The sequence below is a fragment of the Tursiops truncatus genome, chromosome 1 (genome assembly GCF_011762595.2).
Source record: "Tursiops truncatus isolate mTurTru1 chromosome 1, mTurTru1.mat.Y, whole genome shotgun sequence".
NCBI classification, from domain to species: Eukaryota; Metazoa; Chordata; class Mammalia; order Artiodactyla; family Delphinidae; genus Tursiops; species Tursiops truncatus.
Window position 1 is genome coordinate 168,664,576 of NC_047034.1, and position 22,778 is coordinate 168,687,353.

At 48.0% G+C, this 22,778-nt stretch overlaps 2 protein-coding genes across 10 annotated transcripts in view; one reads left to right on the forward strand and one right to left on the reverse strand.

The window, feature by feature from the left end:
* The first annotated feature begins 1,547 nt into the window (after window positions 1-1,547).
* LOC101328189 (group IIE secretory phospholipase A2) lies at window positions 1,548-22,080 on the forward strand. 8 transcript variants are annotated; one of them, XR_012327518.1, is made up of 7 exons: window positions 1,548-1,673; window positions 6,160-6,240; window positions 6,991-7,132; window positions 7,341-7,447; window positions 12,151-12,257; window positions 13,169-13,306; window positions 20,433-22,080. XR_012327518.1 is itself a non-coding variant. In XM_033842093.2 (6 exons), exons 2-5 carry the CDS (start codon window positions 6,201-6,203, stop codon window positions 12,228-12,230), a joined length of 369 nt encoding a protein of 122 aa, XP_033697984.1. In that variant the 5' UTR covers window positions 1,548-1,673; window positions 6,160-6,200; the 3' UTR covers window positions 12,231-12,257; window positions 20,433-22,080. The 8 variants fall into 8 exon arrangements, 7 of the variants coding, with proteins under 7 accessions (XP_033697984.1, XP_033697966.1, XP_033697979.1 ...); XM_033842093.2 differs by lacking the exon at window positions 13,169-13,306; XM_033842075.2 differs by lacking the exons at window positions 12,151-12,257; window positions 13,169-13,306; window positions 20,433-22,080 and adding an exon at window positions 9,294-11,769.
* OTUD3 (OTU deubiquitinase 3) overlaps window positions 15,328-22,778 on the reverse strand; it is a 29,256-nt gene continuing 21,805 nt past the window's right edge. Inside the window, exons 7-8 of one of the 2 annotated variants that reach the window (XM_019918932.3) lie at window positions 21,464-21,648; window positions 15,328-20,465 (exon numbers count right to left, since the gene is read on the reverse strand). In XM_019918932.3, the coding sequence (XP_019774491.2) occupies window positions 20,289-20,465; window positions 21,464-21,648 (362 nt within the window). In that variant the 3' untranslated portion in view covers window positions 15,328-20,288. The remainder of the gene's footprint in view (window positions 20,466-21,463; window positions 21,649-22,778) is intronic. The other variant, XM_033842066.2, reaches the window with a different exon arrangement.

Consider the following 22,778-nt stretch of genomic DNA (forward strand, 5'->3'; position numbering starts at 1 on the left):
ACATCTCAGCCTGGATGGAATCTGACCTTTTGACTGCTTATTATCCTAACAGAACATCTGGCAAAAACTCAAGATACTGATTGGACCTTACCCTAAAACGACCCATGATAGCCTTCCCTTAAGGACAAATATTTCCTTTCTTGTATCAGAGTACAGCTTCATGGCTTTTGCCTTTATAAGCCCCTGACTCCTTCTCTTCCCCTGAACACTCTTTCCACTTTACCGGAATCTGTGTCTCCTGACTTGCAATTCTATTCTTTTTTTTTCTTTAATTTACTTTTGGCTGCGTTGGGTCTTCGTTGCTGCGTGCAGACTTTCTCTAGTTGCGGCGAGTGGGGGCTACTCTTCGCTGCGCTGCGCAGGCTTCTCATTGCGGTGGCTTCTCTTGTTGCGGAGCACAGGCTCTAGGCACACGGGCTTCAGTAGTTGTGGCACGAGGGCTCAGTAGTTGTGGCTCGCGGGCTCTAGACAGCAGGCTCAGTAGTTGTGGCACACAGCCTTAGTTGCTCTGTGGCATGTGGGATCTTCCCGGACCAGGGCTTGAAACTGTGTCCCCTGCATTGGCAGGCGGATTCTTAACCACTGCTCCACCAGGCAAGCCCCTAACTTGCAGTTCTTAAGACCCCAAATACACTCTTTTCTTATTTGCAGCCTTCTGTGGTTTTCTGGTTGATACTCCATGTTAAGACAATGAGTTCTGACTTTCCACATGCCGTGAACCAGCATATGAGTTCGCCAACCCAGGCGACATTAGACTCACAGAGCTGCCCAGATTAGCACAGTGAATTACAGAACCTTGGGCTAGGGCATCCAGAGTAATAAGTTCAACCTGACACAACATTTTACTCTTGGTGGGGGAGCCTCAACATCTTTTCTCACAATTTCTCCCCAGATCTTTTTATAATACGAATTAGCAAATTCTTTTGACTCTTTCTGGGATAACGCTTCTATTTCTTACTCTAGAAATTCTAAACTAGAGCTCGCTGTTTAGTCGTGCATGCATTTGCTCACTTAAGTGCCTACCTTGTGCCAGGCATTGTTCTAGGCACTGGAGGAAGAACAGTGCTCGAGACAAAGTGTCTGCCCTCAAGGAACTCACATTCTATGAGGGGAGAACAGAAGAAATAAACAAATCTGACATATAATATGTTGCGTGGTCCTGGGTATGATAAATACCTTCCTCTTTAACCAAATGCCGTCAAAACAATCATCCCGTCATGAGGTATTTCTATTCCTCATCCCTCTTAAGTTGTTGTACGTCAGCAAGCACCCAGCACGCCAAGCTTTGCCCTTGTGAGCAGGTGGCTGTTTAATGACTATGGGTACCATGGGCAGCTGGCATTCGAAAATCATGGCCCCGTCTGTGCCCGTTAACCTATCCCAGGGCCTATTGCTTACAACCTTCTTTCTGGTGCCAATTTCTATATGAAATAAAGGTTTTTGTTTGCAAGCACATTGAACGGTTACAGAAACCTACTCTGGTTAACCAAAGTCAAAAAGGAATTTGGTGAAAGGAAACTGGATGACTCATGAACTAGAAGAGCTCAGGGCGGAGTCAAGATGGCATACTAGGAGGACGTGGAATTCGCGTCTCTGCACAGCTAGGGTACCTACCAGGCACCGGTGGGGGACCACGGACACCTAAGGGGTCAGGAGGAACCCCCAGCGACCTGGTATGATGTGAGCGCGGGGGGGAGGGAGGGAGGAGGAGAAGTGGAGGCAGGAGAGGACTGGCACCCCTCAGGGGCGGCGCGGGGGAGGGGAAGGGATCTCAGGCCCGAAGCGGAAACTGGGAGGGCAGAGGATCAAACGGGAGCGTGGCCAGGTTTCCCCTGCCTACTTGGGCCCCGGGGAGCCTGCTGAGATCCCGGGCCTGATCCTCTGCCCACCAAGGCCCCCTCCAGCCGCGCGGGTCCTGAGGGAGTGGGAGGGAGGGAAGGGGGAGCAAAAGTAAAGGCTGGACCTCCAGGATCGGCACCCCTGAGGGGTGGCTGGAGGAGGGGAGGAGTTCCTACACCCACTTGGACCCACTCATGGCTAGGGGTCCAGCGGGGACGGGGAGACCCTGGGGGTGGACCGTGCGGGGGTGGGGGGCGGAGGAACGGAAGGGATGTGGCCAGCGCTTTCCCTGTGCACTTTGGCACTGGGGAGCCTATTGGGCTCCCAGGCCTAATCCTCTGCCCTTGGAGCCTCCCTCTTGCCAGCGCAGAGCCCAAGCCCCGCCCCTACACCCCCCCCGCCCCAGGGCCCACCTCTACACTGGGAGACCCCCTCCAGTGCGCTGAGTCTAAACTCCACCCACACCCCGTCACCCAGGGCCTTAGCTCCCAACTCCGGAACTCCACACTCCGGAGGCCCTCCTTTGGAGGTGCGGCCTCTCCCCTTCTGCACAGGTGCTAAGCAGGGCCCAGGCCCTGCCCCACGCCTGAACATCACCCCTCGACCGGCCTAGGTCCCACCTCACCCTAAACCCCACCCCTGCCTAAGTTCCTGCCCCGCCTAAACTCCACCCGCCATGGTCAAGGCTTTTTTTTTTTTTTTTTCTGTTGTGGTTTTATTTTACCTTATTGCAGTTGTTTCAATTATATTTTTTATCTTTCTAATTTTATTTTGTTTTTCATTCTTTGTTATTGTATTGCTCTTTTTTTTTTTTTTTTTTTTTTTGCCATGCCACACGGCTCGTGGGATCTTAGTTCCCAGGCCAGAGGTCAGGCTCAAGCTCCTGTGGTGGGAGCTCCAAGTCCAAACCGCTGGACTAACAGAGAACCTCAGGCCCCAGGGAATATTCATCAGAATGAGGCCTCCCAGACGTCCTCACCTCAGCACCAAGACCCAGCTCTATCCAACTGCCTGCAAACTCTAGTGCTGGAAGCCTCAGGCCAAACAACCAGTAAGACAGGAATACAGTTCCACCCAACAAAAAAAAAAAAAAAAAAAAAAAAAGTTACAGACAAAGAAGCAAGGTAAAAACTTACAAGACCAAATAAATGAACATGAAATAGGCAACCTACCTGAAAAAGAATTCCAAGTAATGATAGTAAAGATGATCCAAAATCTCAGAAATAGAATGGAGAAAATAAAAGAAACATTCAACAAGGATCTAGAAGAACTAAAGAGCAAACAAACAGTGATGAACAACACAATAACTGAAATTAAAAATACTCTAGATGGGCTTCCCTGGTGGCGCAGTGGTTGAGAGTCCGCCTGCCGATGCAGGGGACACGGGTTCGTGCCCCGGTCCGGGAGGATCCCACATGCCGCGGAGCGGCTGGGCCCGTGAGCCATGGCCGCTGAGCCTGCGTGTCCGGAGCCTGTGCTCCACAACGGGAGAGGCCACAACAGTGAGAGGCCCGCGTACCGCAAAAAAAAAAAAAAAAAAAAAACCCTAGAAGGAATGAATAGCAGAATAACTGAGGCAGAAAAACAGATAAGTGAGCTGGAAGGGAAAGTGGTAGAAACAACTTTCAGGGAGCAGAAAAAAGAAAGAAAAGAATTGAGGACAGTCTCAGAGACCTCTGGGACAACATTAAATGCACAACATTCAAATTATAGGGGTCCCAGAAGAAGAGAAAAGAAAGTGTCTGAGAAAATATTTGAAGAGATTATAGTCGAAAACTTCCCTAACATGGGAAAGGAGATAGTTAATCAAGTCCAGGAAGTGCAGAGAGTCTCATACAGGATAAACCCTAAGAGAAACACGCCAAGACACGTATTAATCAAACTATCAAAAAATTAAATACAAAGAAAAAATATTAAAAGCAGCAAGGGAAAAACAACAAATAACATACAAGGGAATCCCCAGAAGGTTAACAGCTGCTCTTTCAGCAGAAACTCTGCAAGCCAGAAGGGAGTGGCAGGACATATTTAAAATGATGAAAGGGAAAAACCTACAACCAAGATTACTGTACCCAGCAAGGATCTCATTCAGATTCGATGGAGAAATCAAAAGCTTTACAAAGCTACGAGAATTCAGCACCACCAAACCAGCCTTACAACAAATGCTAAAGGAACTTGTCTAAGTGGGAAACACAAGAGAAGAAAAAGACCCATAAAAAGAAACCCAAATCGATCAAGAAAATGGTAATAGGAATATACATATCAATAACCACCTTGAATGTAAATGGATTAAATGCGCCAACCAAGAGACACAGACTGGCCGAATGGATACAAAAACAAGACCCTTATATATGCTGTCTACAGGAGACCTACTTCAGACCTAGGGACACATACAGACTGAAAGTGAAGGGATGGAAAAAGATATTCCATGCAAGTGGAAATCACAAGAAAGCTGGAGTAGCAATACTCATATCAGATAAAACAGACTTTAAAATAAAGACTGTTACAAGAGATAAGGAAGGACACTACATAATGATCAACGGATCAATCCAAGAAGAAGATATAACAATTATAAATATATATGCACCCAACATAGGAGCACCTCAATACATAAGGCAAATGCTAACAGCCATAAAAGGAGAAATCGACAGTAACACAATAATAGAGAGAGACTTTAACACCCCACTTACACCAATAGACAGATTATCCTGCTTTGGGTAGTAGAGTCATTTTCACAATGTTGATTCTTTCAATCCAAGAATATGGTATACCTCTCCATCTGTTTGTATCATCCTTAATTTCTTTCATCAGTGTCTTATAGTTTTCTGCATACAGGTCTTTTGTCTCCTTAGGTAGGTTTATTCCTAGATATTTTATTCTTTCTGTTGCAATGGTAAATGGGAGTGTTTCCTTAATTTCTCTTTCAGATTTTTCATCATTAGTGTATAGGAATGCCAGAGATTTCTGTGCATTAATTTTGTATCCTGCAACTTTACCAGATTCATTGATTAGCTCTAGTAGTTTTCTGGTAGCATCTTTAGGATTCTCTGTGTATAGTATCATGTCATCTGCAAACAGTGACAGCTTTACTTCTTCTTTTCTGATTTGGATTCTTTTTATTTCTTTTTCTTCTCTGATTGCTGTGGCTGAAACTTCCAAAACAATGTTGAATAATAGTGGTGAGAGTGGGCAACCTTGTCTTGTTCCTGATCTTAGTGGAAATGGTTTCAGTTTATCACCATTGAGAACGATATTGGCTGTGGGTTTGTCATATCTGGCCTTTATTATGTTGAGGTAAGTTCCCTCTATGCATGCTTTCTGGAGGATTTTTATCATAAATTGGTCTTGCATTTTGTGGGACCTCGACATTTCTGATCACGACAGAGCCGGGTCCTCTCCTCCATCCCACGAACCTCCAGCCAAGCTTTGAAGCCCGGCCTCAGTGTTCTGACCCGACGATGGGGACAGCAGCTCTCTCTGGGGGCCAAGTTGGACCAGGAGGCTACTGTCTCCCCGACCCAGGCCCTAAGATGACATCAAAAGGATGGAAGTTTCCAGTTCATGCCGGAATGTGGGTTTTCCAGCTGAGTCAGATGGAGCCTGTTTCTATGGCAGCCACGCTCCACCACTACTCGAGGGTTTGGGGAGACAGAATTCTTAACTGGGAGTATTTTCGCTACCTGTCAAACAAGCAGGAGCCTGCCCAGGAAAGAACAATAAAGAAAGAACCCTAAGCCCAGCTGGCTGAGCGCCCAGGCTTTGCATTCTAGGTTCTTGGACAAGTGGCCCCCTGCTATGGAGTCAAGTTGCCATCACCACTCAGGGGCTGGTTGAGGGGCAGGAAGGGGAGTCGGGGCCATGCTGAAGTAGCTAGCGTCATGGAAACAGGACAGACTTGCCCTTGGTGCTCCCTGGCCAACGGAGCTGAGAACTTAAGTTTCTCAGCCTCTCTAGGCTGCATCAGTAAAATGGGAATGAGAAAAAGACACCAAGAATGAAGAGCGCCTAGCACAGCCAAGACATATAGCTCCTCGGTGGGACCAAGCACGGTGATTTGGGGAAAGGAGGAGGGGAGGGGAAGGGCGGAGAGAAGAAGGCCCACAGATCGACCCCCACCTTCCCCAAACTGCCTGGAAGCAGAGCCCACAGGCCCCAGGCTGGCTCCTCCCCTGGAGACTTGGCCAAAGTGTCAGACCAGGAAGTATCATTACGTCACTGGGCATTCAGGGGTTAATGAGGGGGAGTGGACAGGACCCTGGTATTTAACTAATGCAGAGAGGCCTTGAGATCAGAGGCACCCCTGCTGACTTCCTTCTCCTGCAGCCCAGCTTCTCTACTCCCTGCACCCCTCCCCTCCCAGCAGAATGAAGCTTCCCCCTCTTCCGACCTTACTTTGCCTCATGGGTAAGTAACCTTCCTGCCTTTACCCCTCCCTTGCCCCAGCTAGGAATCCCCAACTCCCTGGAGGCCCCTGAGCTGGGCCCTGAGGAGGGTGTGATTGGACATCCTGAGGAGGCCAGTTCTTCCGGAGCCATCACTAGTCAGTGGAGAGGGGGGAGAGGGGAAGACAGCAGCCCGGATGGCCCGGTGGGGTGGGGGAGAGGGGCTGGCAGGGATCCCAGACAGCACACGAGCTCCTGCCACCCCCGCTCCATCCCTCACTTAAGTTTCCATTTTTGACTCTAACCTGCCCGGGCCAGCAGCCCCCCATTGCTGCATCATCAGGACCTAGAGGAATTTGGGGAAGTCCAGGTGGTTTGGAAGCTTATCCAGTGACATCTGATGGGACTTGACAGGGACAGAGTTCCTGCGGGGATGGGGCTGACACCTGGGGAGGTGATCAGGAAGGGTTGGGACCCGGGAGGATGAGTGGGTGGTATTCTGGGAGATGGTGGAAGGAGAGCGGGGTGGGGGGTAGGGGGTCACGTGTGCTGACACGACGCGGGTGAGGACTAGGGGATCAAGGTGCGATGATGTCATGGGGACATTATTACTGCTTAGCATTGTTAGTATTGGGAATGAGGTGCTTAGGGAGGTGAGGTCACCTAGACAATCGGAGAGATGTCTGGACTCAGATTTGGGGGCACATCAGGGGCAGCTGGCTGCAGAGGGTGGGGCCCTGAGGGATCTGACCTCCTCCACCCTCCCTCCCAGCAGTGGCCCTGGCTGTCGGGAACCTGGTCCAGTTTGGGGTGATGACTGAGAGAATGAAGGGGCAGCCTGCGCTGCAGTACATTGACTATGGCTGCTACTGTGGTTTCGGCGGCTCCCACGGGCCAGTGGACCAGACAGACTGGTGAGCAGGTGGCCCAGCAGGTAGAGCACCTCGCTGGAGGATGGAGAGGCCGGGGGAGCATCCTGGGAGGAGAAAGGGGCTGGGGGCACCTAGAAAGTTGGGGCCGACCTCCACTTTGAGCCCCTTTGGGCACTGAGCCCCCCAGGCAGCCCCTGGTTCTGCCCAGCCTGGCTCACAGGCCCCTCCAAGCCAACCATGACCCTTACAGGTGCTGCCACGCCCATGACTGCTGCTATGGGAGTCTGGAGAAGCTGGGCTGTGAACCCATGTTGGAAACGTATCTTTTCTCTGCCAGCAGGCACGGCATCTTCTGTGGTAAGTGAACAGCCCTAGACTCCCCCAGACACCAGGTTGGGGGAGAGCTTCAGCTAGGAACCCTCTCGTGATGGAGCCCCTTGAGCCTGGCCACCTGGGCTGGGGCGGGCGTGGGATCTTCCATCATCACGGAAGTGGGGAGAGACCTGTCCATCCACCCAGATGCTCCTGTGGCACCCAGCCTAGAGAGCACGTGACCCATCAGCTCCTGCCCTGACCCCAGGCACTTTCCCCAGCCAGAGCCTTCCCAGCTCCAGCCTCTGGGGAGAGGAGCCAAAGGGGGTAGAGCTGAGCCCCAGAGCGGCTGTACCCACACAGCCCTCCCCAGGGCCTGGGTGGCAGCTAGAGGCAAGGTTCCCAGGACAGAGCCTTGAGGGCAGAGCCCCAGACAGAGAGAGCTGGAGCTTGGATTTGGGACAGCAGATCCTGCTCCCAAAGGCTGAGTGCACCGGTGCTCATCTCTGCCAGGCCCAGTGCCCACTTGGACCAAGTAGCTTTCCTCTGGTCCCCGGCCTGAGGAAGCAGCTTGCCCCGAATCAGAGTGCGGAGGGCTCCACGCAGCCCAGCCCCGTGGAGGGAGCTCAGATCAGAGAACCAAACCTTCTTCCTGCCGCAAAGCCAGGAGCAGCCTGGAAGGAGGGCAGGCCCAGCGTGGGGCACAGCAGGAGGGTCTAGGAGGGTCAAAGAAAACTCAGCTCAGATCTCTAAGGTCTGTCCTGGGGGAGGGGCAGAACAAGGACCAGAACCACTGGAGGCAGATTTGGCTCAGAGATGCCTGTTCCCAGCAAGGCAGCTTTGACAGGTAGTAAGCTCCCCATCCCTGGGGGTTCATGCAAGGCTAGGAAGCCACCTGTCAGGGACAGCACTGAGAGGATGAGTGAGGGGAGGTGTTAGGTGAAGAGGGACACCGGGTCAGGGAGTCACCTACCCACTGTATGTCTTTGGGCAAGTGACGTAACCCCTCAAAAGCCTCTACTTCCTCATCTACAAAAGGGAGACAATCACTCAGTTCCCTGGCTTAGTCCAGCTTCTGGTAAGAACCCCCCCAAAGGAGCTGACGTGGCTGTTAAGCCCCTTCCAACTCTGACTGCTGCTGAAAGAGCAGGTGAGAGCAGAACCCGGATGGGGAACGAGGCTGACCTTTGCAAAGCACAGTGAGGAAGCTGGTTATTTCTGAGCTGGGGGATGTCTTCGCGGGGACAAAAAGGAGCCAGAGCCAGTCAGGGCAGACAGAGGCAGTGGAGGGAAGAGGAGGCTTTGGCGCCCCTGGTGCCTGCAGAGCTGACGTCAGCTCTGCTCCCCAGGCAGGGTGTGGCCACGTGTGGAGGGGGAGCCCTAAAGTTAATGCTAGGAAAATGGGCTTCGTCGGCTCTGAGGGAGATAGGCACGGCCGAGCAGGTCCCAGTTTCAGTCCCTCTGGGGCACGCCGAGGCCATCTGAGGTTGAGCTGCTGTAAGCTTCCCAGCTTTCCTCTCTGGCTGATGGCTGCCTCACTGTCAGTAACGCATTACATGGGAGAAGGAGTTGCCTGGAAATGCACTCTCCCTGGGCTGAGGTGGACGACAGTTAGTGAACCAGATGGTTTCCCCATGGGGGAAAGGGCTAAGGGCAGTGGAGTGGGCTTGGGAAAGGACAGGAGAACAAACTTCCAGCCTTCCCAGCATCCTGGGCCCCAGCAGGCCCTCTGGGACTCTGCCCTTTCTCTCACCCATCCCTGGAACATCCCCCATGAGAATGGGCTTCCAGCAGAATGGGGCTGAGAACAGGGACCCCAGAGCAGTCCCCTGCATGTCTGAGAGTGGCAGGACCGAGGCGCCCAGGCCCTGACTCACCTCGTCCCATCCAGCCGGCAGAACCACCTGCCAACAACAGACCTGCGAGTGTGACAAGAGGGCTGCTCTCTGCTTTCGCGACAACCTGGGCACCTACGACCGCAAATACGCCCGTTACCCCAACAAGCTGTGCACCGGACCTACCCCGCCCTGCTAAGGCTGTGCTCCGCTTCTTCCCTGCGGCCCCCTGCCCTCCAGCTGCTGGAGCCCCAGACCTCCGGAACGTTGGCACCAGAGCCCCTCCCTCTGGAAAATTCCTTTCCTGCAAACCCATCCCTCCCTGAGAGCTCCCAGATGAGGAAGAGCCATGCCCGGGGGCCCTTTAGCACCCAGAAGATTCTATAACCCACCCCCTGGGATCTCAGTTCCCTCTTCCGAATATGTGAATGATATTTTCCCATAATTCTAATACTGATCCTCAGATTCTATCATTGTAGGGCTTAATTAGTCTACAGTTTCGTTCATTCATTCGTTTCTTGAGCACCCACCATGTGCCAACAGTGTGCTAAGTGCTGGGACACAGCGTGGGTCTGACATGGGTGGCCCCTGTGCACAGCTCTGACATTCTGTCCTTTTAATTTCCCATTACAGTGACTTTCTGTGATTCTCTTTTTCTAACATTCCACCATCTTATCCAAGATAATAATGGCAGTCTCTAGAAGGAATGTTTCTGGCCATATGGCATAATGTGAGAAGCACGCAAAATGCCAACCTAAAAATATTGTCCCCACCATGTCATCAGGCTTCAAATCCCTCCCATTAGAAGACTGGCTCAAAGTGAAAAGAAGCTCTCAAATCACCTTTTTCGAAGCCCTCCCTTGACAGATGGGCATCCGGGGCTCAGAGAGGGAAAGTTCTACCTGAAGGGGTGTCCTCACTCCCATGCCAGTGTGCCTTCATTTCCTCATGAGTGTGGGTATCAGTCACTGACACTCTACCCCTCTGGTTGTCATCTTGGACAGCCTAGGGTGCCCAGGGAAGGTCAGCTGTGAGGATGCCCAGGCCAGGTCAGGCTCCTGATACAGGGAGGGGAAGAGGAAAGGTTTCAACATCCAACACCCTAGGGCCAACTCTGGAGCCAATTTAAAGCACCAAAGGATTCCCATCAAATGGAATGCAGCCTATCTGGGAAGCAATGAACTTCAGCAGATTCTACTCCTAAATATAGATATATCTCCTCTATTATAATATTCTGATAAAATCTTCCAGGATTGGGATGAGACTATTCAATGAGATAAAGCATGTAAAAAAGCATCGCACAGGCAACGCTCTCAGCGGCCAGGTAATAAACATCCCCTCCCTTTGTCCATTTCATGGAACGTGTGCAACTTTCAGGACTTTGAGGGCAGGAAGGAGCCTGAAGCCATCAAATCGATGATCATCATACATTTTAAAAGGTGAAGAAGTTCTGTGCTAGCAAAACAAACACAAACAAACAAAACATGAGGGGGCAGATGTGCGTGCTTTGTTGCTGTGACTTGACTCAAATCCTTGGCGAATAATCACCGGGAGACCAGGCCGTAAAGCACAGTGTGTGTGGGTGGGGAAGAGAGCCCAGTGTTTGTTGGGAAGAGTGGTCCTGAGGCGCCCTCTGTTGTCCATTTTGTTCAGGCTAATAGGTGGAAACAAATTTGGCTTAAGCCTGCATTTCCCTTCATCATGGGGGCAAAGTATGTTTCTGGGCTAGTGAAACCGGTCGCTTCGCACTTTCAGTAATCATATGCTGAGAAATAGTCAATAAGTCCTTACAGACATCTTAGAATGATGGTACGACTGCATACACGAGAAACACAGGAAGAAGGAACTGACCTGGGGGAGATGGAGAGAGGTGGTGCTCTGGGCGTTACGGATTCAAGGCAGCGATGGAAGGAGTACCTTGTGATGTTACAGTTGCTTAACCATCTGACAGGGTGAAAATTGGAACTTAAGAACAAGCCTCGGTGCAGTCTGTTTTTTGAAGAATCAACAAATATTTGGTGAATGCAAGAATGATTCCGTCTAAATCCTGTTTGTGTGTGTGTACAGTACATACGCTTGATTTCCAGTGCAGACTTGGTGGAAAAGGCTGAAAAAAGGAAAGGAGAACCCTGAACTTGATGTCGGAGCTTCCAGGTAGAGCCCTCTGCTCTGCCAGTTAGCAGTGGTGCATCTGTTCTAGACCTCGCTGCTCAGGGAGCTTATTAGAAATGCAGAATCTTGGACCTGACCCCAGACCGCCGAGTTAACAAGACCCCCAGGTGACTCGTGTGCACACTGAAATCCAAAAAGCACTGATATATGGCCACAGACAGCCTCAGTGTCTGCACTTGTGAAATAGAACAATGACATTTCCCTGGTAGGTTGATTGTAGCGAGGTTTTAATAAATTAGCATGTGTGGATGTACACAAAATAATGCCTAGCACATTATAAGCATCCCATAAATGAATGGATGATAGTCATAATAACAAAAAATACCTAACATTTATTAAGCATTTGGCATTCACCAGGCACTGTTCTGAAGGCTTTATGTTTATTAATTTATCAAACGAATGAATGAGTGAATGAATGAATGGCTGAATGAGGCATGGGGACTAAATCAAGCCTGGGGAGGGGACTTTGTTACCTGAATGTTTCATAGCTTGCGTCTCCAATTTTGATGATAGGATTTGGATGGTTTTTGCTTTTGTTCCCACTTGGCCCCTAACAAAATCTATCAACCAAGTGTTCAATTAAATAACTTGCTGAGTAAGCGATTAGAAATCAAATCACGTTGGAATTCCAGAGTTAAGTCCAATCATTATTTCATGGACATTCGTCCACTTCTTTAGGGTTCTTCGCAGCGTCACTGCTGGAGAACTGAATACTGTATTAAATTCCATTCTTTCCCTCAGTACGCTTTCATACAAACCATGCTCCTGGCCCCTTGCTGAAACCTGGAGACAGAGCTAAATCTGACGTGGCCAACCTATAGACAGACAACACCAATTACTCTACACTGGTAAGTGTCATAATAGAGCTAAGATCAGGCTCTCAGGACCTAAGGTTCTTCAGCCCTCCGTTCTCCATCCAGCCTCCATCCTGTCCACGATGCCAGCTTCATTTTCCCAGAGATTGGTTTCCATCATATCACTCTTCTGCCCCTGAACCATCAGTGGCTCCCCATTGTCCACCAAGCCCTGGCATTCAAGCTTGGTATCATCTGCTTTTCCCGCCATATATATTTCTCTATGCTCCTCGCCACTGCCAGAACATGCCCACCTGTCTTCACACCTCTGTGCAATAGCTTCCTTCAACCAGGAAGCCTCCCTCTCACAGGCTCCTTATCACCACATTCACATCCATGTGCTTTGAGGCACATCTCAAATGCCACCTTTCCCATGTGCTTTTCCACCTGGAGAAGATTTCAGCCTCCTCTGAACAGCCAAGCAATGTGTTTATACTTTTCTTAGGGATACTTACCCCAGCTATTTGGGCTCTTGTTTTGGGTTCCTATATGGGGAAGGCAGACTGCCCTGGGTTCAGTTCTGTGATCTTGGACCCATTATTTATTTCCTCATGTGTAAAACTGGGATGGGACCATCAGCCTCACTGGGCGGTTTTAAGGTTTAAATGAGATAACTTATTCAAAGTGCCTGGAGCATCATAGATGCTCCATCTGTGCTAGGACACTTTGCATTTTTATCTCCCCTATTGAATCCATCACATGGTGGATGCTAAATAAATATCTGCTTAATTGAATCCACAGATACAAGATAATTGTGATTATACACATGATAAATACTATACTAATTTATTTGAATAGCCCCTTGGCCCACTACTCTGAGTGCCATTTATCTTAAAACATTTATCTTAAATGGACAAGTGTTTGGAAATCATTAACCTTCAGTGCCCTGATCTGTTGTCCCACAGAGGCAATGAGGTAAAATTGGCTGGAGAGACGGTACACAGCACTCTTCCTGGAGGGCTGTTACCTGTGATGTGTTCCAAGGTCAAAATGCACATACAGGCTGACTCGTGACACTGTAAGAAGAGGTCAGGAGGAACCAGGTATTTCTGATCTTTGGAATTCATTCAGTATGCACAGCATCAGTCTTCCAGTAGCAAAAGGCATGCGACAAGTGTTTGAAGAAAGGAGTTCCCAGTCCTTCTCCAAACGAATTGTATACCCTTAATAAACTGTCCCAAACACGTGGGACATCCTACTCTCCCACTGGAGGGGTTTGCTTATGCTGGTCCTTCAGGCCCAAATATCTTAGCTTCCTATTTCCACCTCCTATCTTCCCTTTCATGCCTCGTCTAAATGTCACTTCCTCCACGGAGCCTTCCTTGATTTCCCTTCTGAACTCACAGCCCTCCTATCAGTACCTCCTTTTACGGTCTGTGTTCTCTTGGGTCATAGTTAACATATCCGCTTTCACTGCTGGGCTGAAAGGTTTTCGAGGACAAGGTCCATGTCTGATTCAATGCCCAGAAACAAAGACTCCAACACAGCACAGGTTCAGTAAATGATGGATGGATTCTTGGCTGTTTGGATTGGTGAATAAATTGAACAAAAACTGAGCATCTTGAGATATCTAAATCCCTCTACCACAGGGAAATTCAGACAAGCTTCTCCAAGGTGGAGAATTTTTCCTTCTGCCAAGCCAGAATCCATGAATCAGCAAGATCGTTCTCGATCCTATTCAACCCAGAAAGTTCTAAATCGCTGCATCACTATGGTCTGAGGGCCCACCCTGTCCAGCAGTCCAGTCAAAATCATATCGGAGCAGAGCATTTGATGACAAATTTTGGTTGTATCTCAAGGCCAACATGCACTTTCTGTGCATCTGGCAAACGGGTAACTTTAAACCTGGGGGTTTCAACCCTGTTTTCTCCTAGACAACCATAAGCAGTTAACAAGAGGGGACACGGGAGCTGCCACTTTCCCTCTTATGGTATCTCAATCTTTGGCACCATAACTTGTCACTCACCCAGAGTAAGCGAGGCTATAGCCTGGAGGAAAATGTAAATAATAAACTGTGTTCTCTAATTATCCCCTATGTGGCCTGAGGACACTTCCGCCCTTACAGACTCATCCAATCTCACGGGTCACCGAGACCCAGCCAGGAAGCCCCACGGCCCCCCGCCCCAGCTGAACCACTGCGGAATGGAATTAAGGAGGCCACGGAAGTCTTCCGACGCGGGGAGGGGACACTTACATCGGGACAGCACTCCGGTTCTAGCAGATCTTTCAGAAAGATTCTCAGTTGGGTTAACAGAGTCCAGAGTCTGGGCCTCGGGGGCTCAGGAACTGGATAGCATTTGTGCACCCAGAAGGCTCTTGGTCACGGAATGAGGCAAAAATCACACAGGGAGGACAGTGCCCAAGGGGGGTCGGCCTTGCCAGTAGCTGGAGAATTCTTCCACCCAGGGTGGTACCGGACACTGTTCAGTGCCAAGATCCTGCAGAAACAATTCAAAGGCTGCTTGATGAGCACAAACATAGACCAAGAACGAGCAGGAGGCTCGAGGCCAAAATCATGAGGCCGCGGCGAGGCTGGTGAGATGGCAGCGATCTTGACCTGTGACTGGCCCTGGAGCCCTGGAGCCCTGTGCGAGCAGCGCCCTGCTGCACGGGCCAAAGGGTCCCCTCCCTCTGGTTTTCTGTGGCCGCCCTTCCCCCTCCCGAGGACCTCTTCCAGGTGAGTCCGTGCAGTCACCGCTGCCCACGTGCGCCTGGGGGAAGATGCTCCCTCCTGGAATGGGATCAAACCAAGCCCCCGAGTTCTAGAGAAACCCCAAGGTGGAAGCCAAAAGACAGCTGCTCTGTATTTAGACAACTACGAACTATCAGAGACGTTCTTAGATACCAGGCAGAAATCTGAGGGATGGCCCTGCCAGTGTGTGCGGCGGCCATACTCCCCTGGACGGAAGCTACAATCAGCTGCTTAAGCTCAGTGAGACCCCAGACGAGCATACACTTGGAAGAACGGGCACATCTTCCGTGCCAAGGTCTCTAAGGAGGACATTTCCCAGCATGCTCTGTCTCATGCAAACGGCGGCCAGACAGTGACAAAAACAACTTGAAACTTTGTCTTTAAACTAGAATTTACTGGTATACAAAACTCCATTTCATAGATAAAGTGGCACATCTTTGCAGCTTCTATTGCACCAAGTATTGAAGATTAAAAACACAAAAAAAGAAACATTTGGTTTTGAAAACACTGCAAATAGCCAAGTACAGTACTTTGGTAAATAAAAAATAAAATGGTTCAGAGTAACACAATCTGAGGAAAGAAACATCCTGGAGGAAATGAACTATGGACATCAGACAATGGTCACATTCCCCCCGTCCAGCTCCACAGATAAGGCAAGACTTGCTAAGTCTATGGATCATGACCCCACAGAGGTCTTAAATATCTTCGGACTGCAGTGAGGACAAGTATAGTGCAATTAGAAAAAAAGAGAAGGTGGCTGAGCCTGTGAAGGCCCCTGTGTTCTCCACAGACCCACCTGCCCTCCTTCATAAAGGGGATTAACACCCACCAGCGCTTCTACATCAGCAAGAGGAACACGGAGGTTTGATGTCCGACCCCTGGCTCTTTTCTTCTTCTCACGGAGCTCGGTGCTGGTGGCGGACGCTGGAAGGGTAGCCAGGGAGGCCGAGGGCCCTTCTCCCCAAGGAAGATGAACCATGAGAGGAGCCCACACCCGCATTCCTCAAGTTCTGGTTGAGGGACCTGCCAGGGGATCAAACCACAGGCTGAGGTCTGTGACTGTGCTCAAACAGCTACCACAGATGACTGGCAACAGTGAGCTGCTGGATGTCGAGATGCGGAGGATGAGGGGCAGACCTCCGAGGTCTCGCCCAGCGGCCACTACCTTCCAGGGCTGCAGCACAGCGAGCAGGGATAGTTCCGGGCCCAGGGGCATGCCCTGCTTAAACCACAGTCACCACGCAGAAGGCCGCGCTCTCACAGAAATTGTTCTCTACCGGTACCAGCCCCCTCTCAGGTAACTTTGCGAGAATGCTAAACGTTTCAATCAAGCTACAGAGTAGTCTGAACTAGGAGAGCGAGGCTCTAGAAGGTAATTCCTCAGAGGAGATGGTTAAGAGCCTGAGGTTTTTACAGGGAACGTTACCTTGGACAGACGCAGCCAAGCGGTCAACGAGGCCCAGCTCCTCCCCGGAGCCGGGCCCTGTGCGCACCTTCTGAGTTCCGTACTGTGCAATGCACTTCGCGCCGGGTGCTCAATGTCTCCACTTCAATCCAATTATCCACTCCCCCTCCCGCACGTGACAGCAGAAGATCTGCTATCATTTACATATACCGTCGAGACCTTCAACTTAACAACATCAATGGAAAAATACAATTTGCTTTAGAGTCAGGAAAACACACCTTGTAGGAAGCGCCCTTATTAAATCACCTCAGAACAACCGTCGGAAGGCCCCAGAGTTCGAGCAGCGCCTGTTCTGAAGGCTGAGATGAACAAAACAGTGAATAATGAAAATGTCAAAACACAAAAACTGCATCAGACTCTGAGTCTAAAGGTTTGCTATAGATAGAGCCTTGAGGTAAAAACAGGTGAAGAGCTACGCATCCACCCAAAATGGGAGTCAGGGAGGGCCACAGATGTGACATTGAAACTACAAAGCTCCACCGTCACCCCATCCACACAGACCCTTCTGGTCAGGGTGAGAGTTAGTCAGCTCTGACTAGGAACCCAAGTTTCCTTCAACTGACTGCACATTCGAGTTGAACGTCTCACAGAGGTAAAACTGACAGCATTCTATGTGGACACGATAAAACCCAGGCAGTCCAGTTTCTCAGAATGAGAGAAACTGCACACGGATGACAGGGACTCACTACGAGCACAGTTCAATGCCAAGTCCATCTGATATCTACCTGTTTAACATGGGAGCAGCTCTCCCCCCTCAGCATGGCCCTCCCCCCACCCCAGGACAGTATCATTTCGAACCGTCAAAGCTCCCCAGGGAAGCAGGCAGCACCATGAGAAATGACCTACACAAAGGCCCACTCTAGCTGCCCCACGATGGAGCTCCCACTTCACAAGCCCTCAGAATCACAATAGGTAGGGAAGTGTTTTCAGAGCTTACAAAAGAAACTACAGACAAGCTCAACTAACACTTAAGATTCTTCTTTCTGCCACAATTCTTCAACCAGACTTCACTCCTGAAAGCGTGTTTCCTATTATTGAAAAATTAAATATACATATACATTCTTTCTCTAATATCTCCTGGTGGCAACTATATTAATTCAGAAGTTGCGATTCTATGTTGTTTCAATACATCTACCTCTCTAGTACAAAGCTGATGCTACTAAAATTTTATTTTGTATTTTGACCTTTAAAAAAATCTTTTTTTAAAATCCATAAAACCTTTATATACAGTTTATAAGACTAGTAAGCAGCTATGGACCACAGCCTCATCCCCCTTCTCCTGACCAAAGCTACCGAGACAATCGCACGTAACAAACCTCTAACAGCCACAGAGGTTAAGAAAGAGTCGCCTCCTACTACGCGGTTCACCTGAGTAACTACACCCGGTAACCGTCACTGACCAGTCATCCCAGGACTAAACATGCTGGGCCTCCATTTTGGCTGCCAATAAAGTAGTTCTCAAGTGCCTACCAAGGCAACCAAGTACTACATGGATTCCATCTACCTCGTACTTCGGTGGGACTGAGGCAGTGAAGGCTAAATTTAAACCCTTAGCTAGAAGTTATCACTAAAGTTGGATACACGTTCCCCATTCCTAATAATTAACATACTAAACACAGACCAATTATAACTGGAAAACTATGAAATGGTAATAAAAGAAAACTACTGAAGCCATTTGATTAGTTTTTAAAACCACTGTTATTTTACCCAAGAAATGCCGAAGCCTATGATCAGAATTAGGTAATTTATAAATAAATGTGCCCAGTATTCTTTAGCAACTTTTTAGCAACTTCTAAAACCCAACAGGAAAAAACAAAAACCCAACAGGGCCCAAGGCCACCTTCATTAACCAAGTAAATAAAGCGATCCTACTACTTCTGACAACGGGTCTCCCTCAAGCGATTTCTGACTCCTAATTCTGCTGAATTTCTGGTACGCAATCAGTCTTTCTGAGGGGATCTGGTCTCCTGTACTCTCACAGTACAAGACAGACAAGAAAGAGTGCTCGCTCAGAAACGCTCAGCCAGGGTCGGGAACGTGCCCAGAGTTAAAAGCCAAGAGAACAGATCCTGAAGCACTGGACCTCACTCCCTTGGAGACAGCGAGACAACGGAGACCCCTCACTTGTCTGGACTGAGTACTAGAGGCTCTAACTCAGGACTCCGCAGTGTGCAAAGAAAAAATGCTGTGCAGTTTCTAAATCTGCTACGTATTACGACGTGCTGTACCAGGATGTTCTGGGAGCGCCTCCAAGAGACTACTGATGCTCCAACCACAAAGTCACCGAAGCCAAACAAACGAAAAATTAAAATGCATCACCAAAACCACAGAAGGCAAACCACCTGCTGATAAAGGCAATCCAATGAATCCAAGGCCAGCCCACACGACGATATGTCCATACGTGTCAAAACCTTTTTATAGTTTTTCCCTTTGCCTCGGAACTCTGATAATTTTGAAATCTGAGATGGGGGAGGTAACTAATAATTTACCTTTTGATTCAGCATATATTATTTCTCCAAATATTAGGTCCCCAAAAGGCAAAGAGAGTCCAAGATTGGCCACTTCATACATTCGTTTTAAAGTTCACATTCACCTAATTCGGTTTGAGGAATGCAATCTCTCCACCGCCCAAATCTATTTCAGCACTGTGGAGTCATTTGAAGGCCTCAGCCAAAGTAAGTTCTCTGCCCTGCTAGTCTAACCTAAGTCACTGACAACTTCTGGAGGGTGCTGGAGAGTGTTTTGAACAGCAAAATCCCCAAACAGGGCTTAACTAAAAAGAAGTTAAGTGCAGCGTTTTATGGGATTTCATTTTCACAATACTAAGAAAATTCAGCAAAGGGTCAAGTTACCTTTTATCTCTCTGAAGGCATCTTTCTAAATCCAGAATAGTAAGGAAGAAAAGACAGTTACTTACTTAAAATGTGAACGTGAAAAGCCTTAGAAATCCTTCCAGACACCCCCAACCCCCCACCCCATATCAATTACCTCTTCAGACTTCTTCCTGAGCAAAATCTCAGGACTCTCTTGACTTCTGCCTTTCCAACTATGGCTTCTGCGCTCCCCGCTATCAGAATCCCAGAACTGTATCATAAGCACTGATGATACACTGTCTTCTCGTTGTCAAGAAACAAGTACAAACTACTCAGCAACACTACAGATTTTCCGGCAAAGCCCAGGCCTAATTAACAGTCTGGCCTATTTATCATATGGCTTGAGTGCAAACGAACCAACAGCACCTGCATCCCATCTGAGCATCAGAATCAGGAAGAAGAGAAACGCAGCTGTTTAATTTCCACCCTGACTACAGGCCACAACCTTCACATCCTATTACTTTGGGAAAACACTTCCTGAATTATTTTCTGATTAACTTGCATTAGAAGAAAGTTAATTCTAAACATGTACCTGAGTTGGACATCATTTATAAACTATCCTGCATATGAATGTCTGTTTGAAAATGAAAGAGAAACAAAGGAAACTTGTCATTCTGAATTTCTAGCAATTAATCTAAACTACTTCATGAACAATTACAGTGAAACCCCGAGTGTTAAGGAAAGATCCCGGGGTCACCAAACTCTGATTTTCAGGGCAAATAAAACCACACTTAAAAAGGGTTTTTTTGACCTAACTGTCCACCCCTAAAAGTCGATATTTTGATTATGGAACATGAATGGCTTCACTGCACTTTCATTAAATAAGACACATCACTGACAAAACTGAACAAAAAAGGAGGCAGCTTGAAGGAAACTAACTCAGTGTGTGATTCTGTGGGTTGAGTTTCGTTTTGTAAAAGGATGGCCTCGCTGGAAAGCCTGGCACACGGCCCTCCGTTTTCCATTCCCTTCTCACAACTCCCAGGAGGCCAGAGTCAGATGTTGAGAGCCGCGAAAGTCTTCACCAAGGTGACCTGGGTGCTCGCGTCTGCTTCACTTCTGTTGTTGTCCCTGTGGCTACTCCTGCTCTCCAGGGCTTTGTGACGGTGCCTCTCCTCCTGTCGTTTCTTCTTCTCTAGTCGCTGCTGTTCTCGCCTCTGTTTGTTCGTGACCTGAAAGAGAAGACTGCCACCTGAGTCGCCTGCACGGGGACACAGGCTGCACCAGTGGACGGGAAATGCAGGGCTGACAGATGCAAAGGTTACAGACTGCCTTTCAACGAGAACAGAGAAAACCCACCTAAGACCAAAAATGATTCATTTCCCATTACTGCTCAAATTTACATTTAAATTTATACCCTCTTGCTGAGCTAGCAAACGAAATCAATTCCATTCTCCTCATAAACCAAGTCAAAATGAACTAAAGAAACATTAACCCTAGTCCAGCAGGAGGTAACACTCAAACATGCCATAGGATGCCTTCCTGTACATAATTTATTGCCCCAGGGGATCCTAACAAAATCCTCAGAAGCTTATCACATCTTAGCCTCTGCCTGTGACCTTTTACATTAGGTTGCATTTTGAGCTCAGAATTTCCTGGTGAAAGTCTTTACGATAAGTTCCAAATTCAGTAAAATTAATGGTGTCTTATACTACTCGTGGGAGTGGGGTTCGGAAGGGAGCAGTACAACCCTTCAGGGAAGCATTTGACAATTTACCAAAAGACCTTAAAAAGATTCAAATATCCATGCCCTTAACCTGTTAATTCCATTTCTGGGATTCTAGCCAAGCAAATAATGCAAAATACTAAGACTTATACACAAAGATGTTCACTGAAGGTGATGGTATTTACACAAAAATGGGATTCAATCACATGGGTTAGCACGGAAAGCACCCACACACGCAGTAATGTTAGGCGGGAAATGGAGCCGATCCGCGTGTATGAGTATGAATTCACGGTATACTTCCTTCTAGCCATCACTGCAAAGTCCAGGCAGGACAAGTGAGGTCTTCCCTCCACTTCATGATATACCCTCATGCACTCCCTGTATTTCCTACAGTAACCGCTTTCATAGATCAAGAGAAAATCACACACTAAATTGAGCTCCAAGTTCCCTCCACGCCACCGAATTACAGCAGCCCATTTGCCCTTGCAGCCCCATCTTTCCTACCTTTGGGAGGTGATTTTTATTTGCTTTGTTTTCTTCACTAGGGCTGGCCCGAGACTTATCGTTTTCAGTTCTGCCTTCATTTAAGCCCTGATTTCCAAAGATTCTGGTGCCACTGCCACCCTCCTCCCATAAAGGGTCACACTGCTTCAGCACTCGGCCACTGGACTCAAGGTTCTCCTCTGCATCTTCCGAAGAAAGATATTTTGTTAAATTGAAAACCTAAGGTAGTTACACAATGCGATTATTGTTAAATGACTCCAAAATTACCCGGGTCCCTAGATCACTGGCATTTGGAGAGCAAGTTTCCTTGAGGCAAAATTCTAATATCAAGTCAATACAGTGGGGAACATAAGGAAAAAATAATTGGTAAAAATCGGAAGATAAATTTTAAAATAACCTGTTGACCACCAGTCTTATCATCAGCTTCCTACCAGCTGAGTGCTTTGTTTTGTTAGATTAAACCACTTTTTAACATGAATTTTTAGGGGGAAATCTTTCATTTGTACTCCAAAACCAGAAAGGAAACAAGATCTACAGCTGTGCTCTCCAATACAGTAGCTACAAGCCACACGTAGCTATTTAAATTAAAATTAAATAAAGTTAAATAAAATTTTAAACTTAGTTCCTCAGTCAGTCTCGCTTAGCCACATGTCAAGTACATACCATATGGGATAGCACAGACACTGCATAGCGTTATTTTAAAATCACAAAGACCAAGTTACTTACAGCTTTCTAAGAAGGCATAGCAAATATGTAAGGAGGATAATAAAATACCCAATCAGAAAACTATAATGCCAGGAACAGTATGTGGCACATAATGTCTGGCAATAAATATTGAAATCATTTAAAATAAATAACTTGAGAAAACAGTTCATTGTTAACAACTTTTTTCCTTCCTCTGAATCACAGAATTAAACTCAGTTCAAGCAAAAAGAAATTCTGAATTATCACCAGTTGACAGGTGCCAGTAATTTAAATATTTCCATTAGAAAAATAATTTTTCTCTCCATTCCATTTCAATGATCATTTTGGTATTATAACGGGATCTTATTTCTAAAAGGCTAAAGTCTTCCCTGACATTTTCCATTCCTCCAAAACTGAGCTAGGTGGCCTTTTCATGCATTCCCCTAGCAGCCTGTACCCACACTTCATTATGTCTTATTATACCAATTTACTTATCTCTCTCCACCAAGCCCCTCCCCACCCCAGACTATACTCTCTCTGACACAGGGCTGGCACCTAGTAAAAAAACACCTGTCATATATAAAGCTGCTGAATGAATAAATAACAATATAATTATTACCTGTCACTTGAT

Bases quoted from the DNA above. Each gene is read 5' to 3' on its own strand.
- LOC101328189 (XM_033842075.2), top strand. From the start codon at position 6,201: ATGAAGCTTCCCCCTCTTCCGACCTTACTTTGCCTCATGG. The intron at 7,133-7,340 runs GTGAGCAGGTGG...TGACCCTTACAG, and splicing joins CCAGTGGACCAGACAGACTG to GTGCTGCCACGCCCATGACT. The intron at 7,448-9,293 runs GTAAGTGAACAG...CGTCCCATCCAG, and splicing joins CAGGCACGGCATCTTCTGTG to CCGGCAGAACCACCTGCCAA.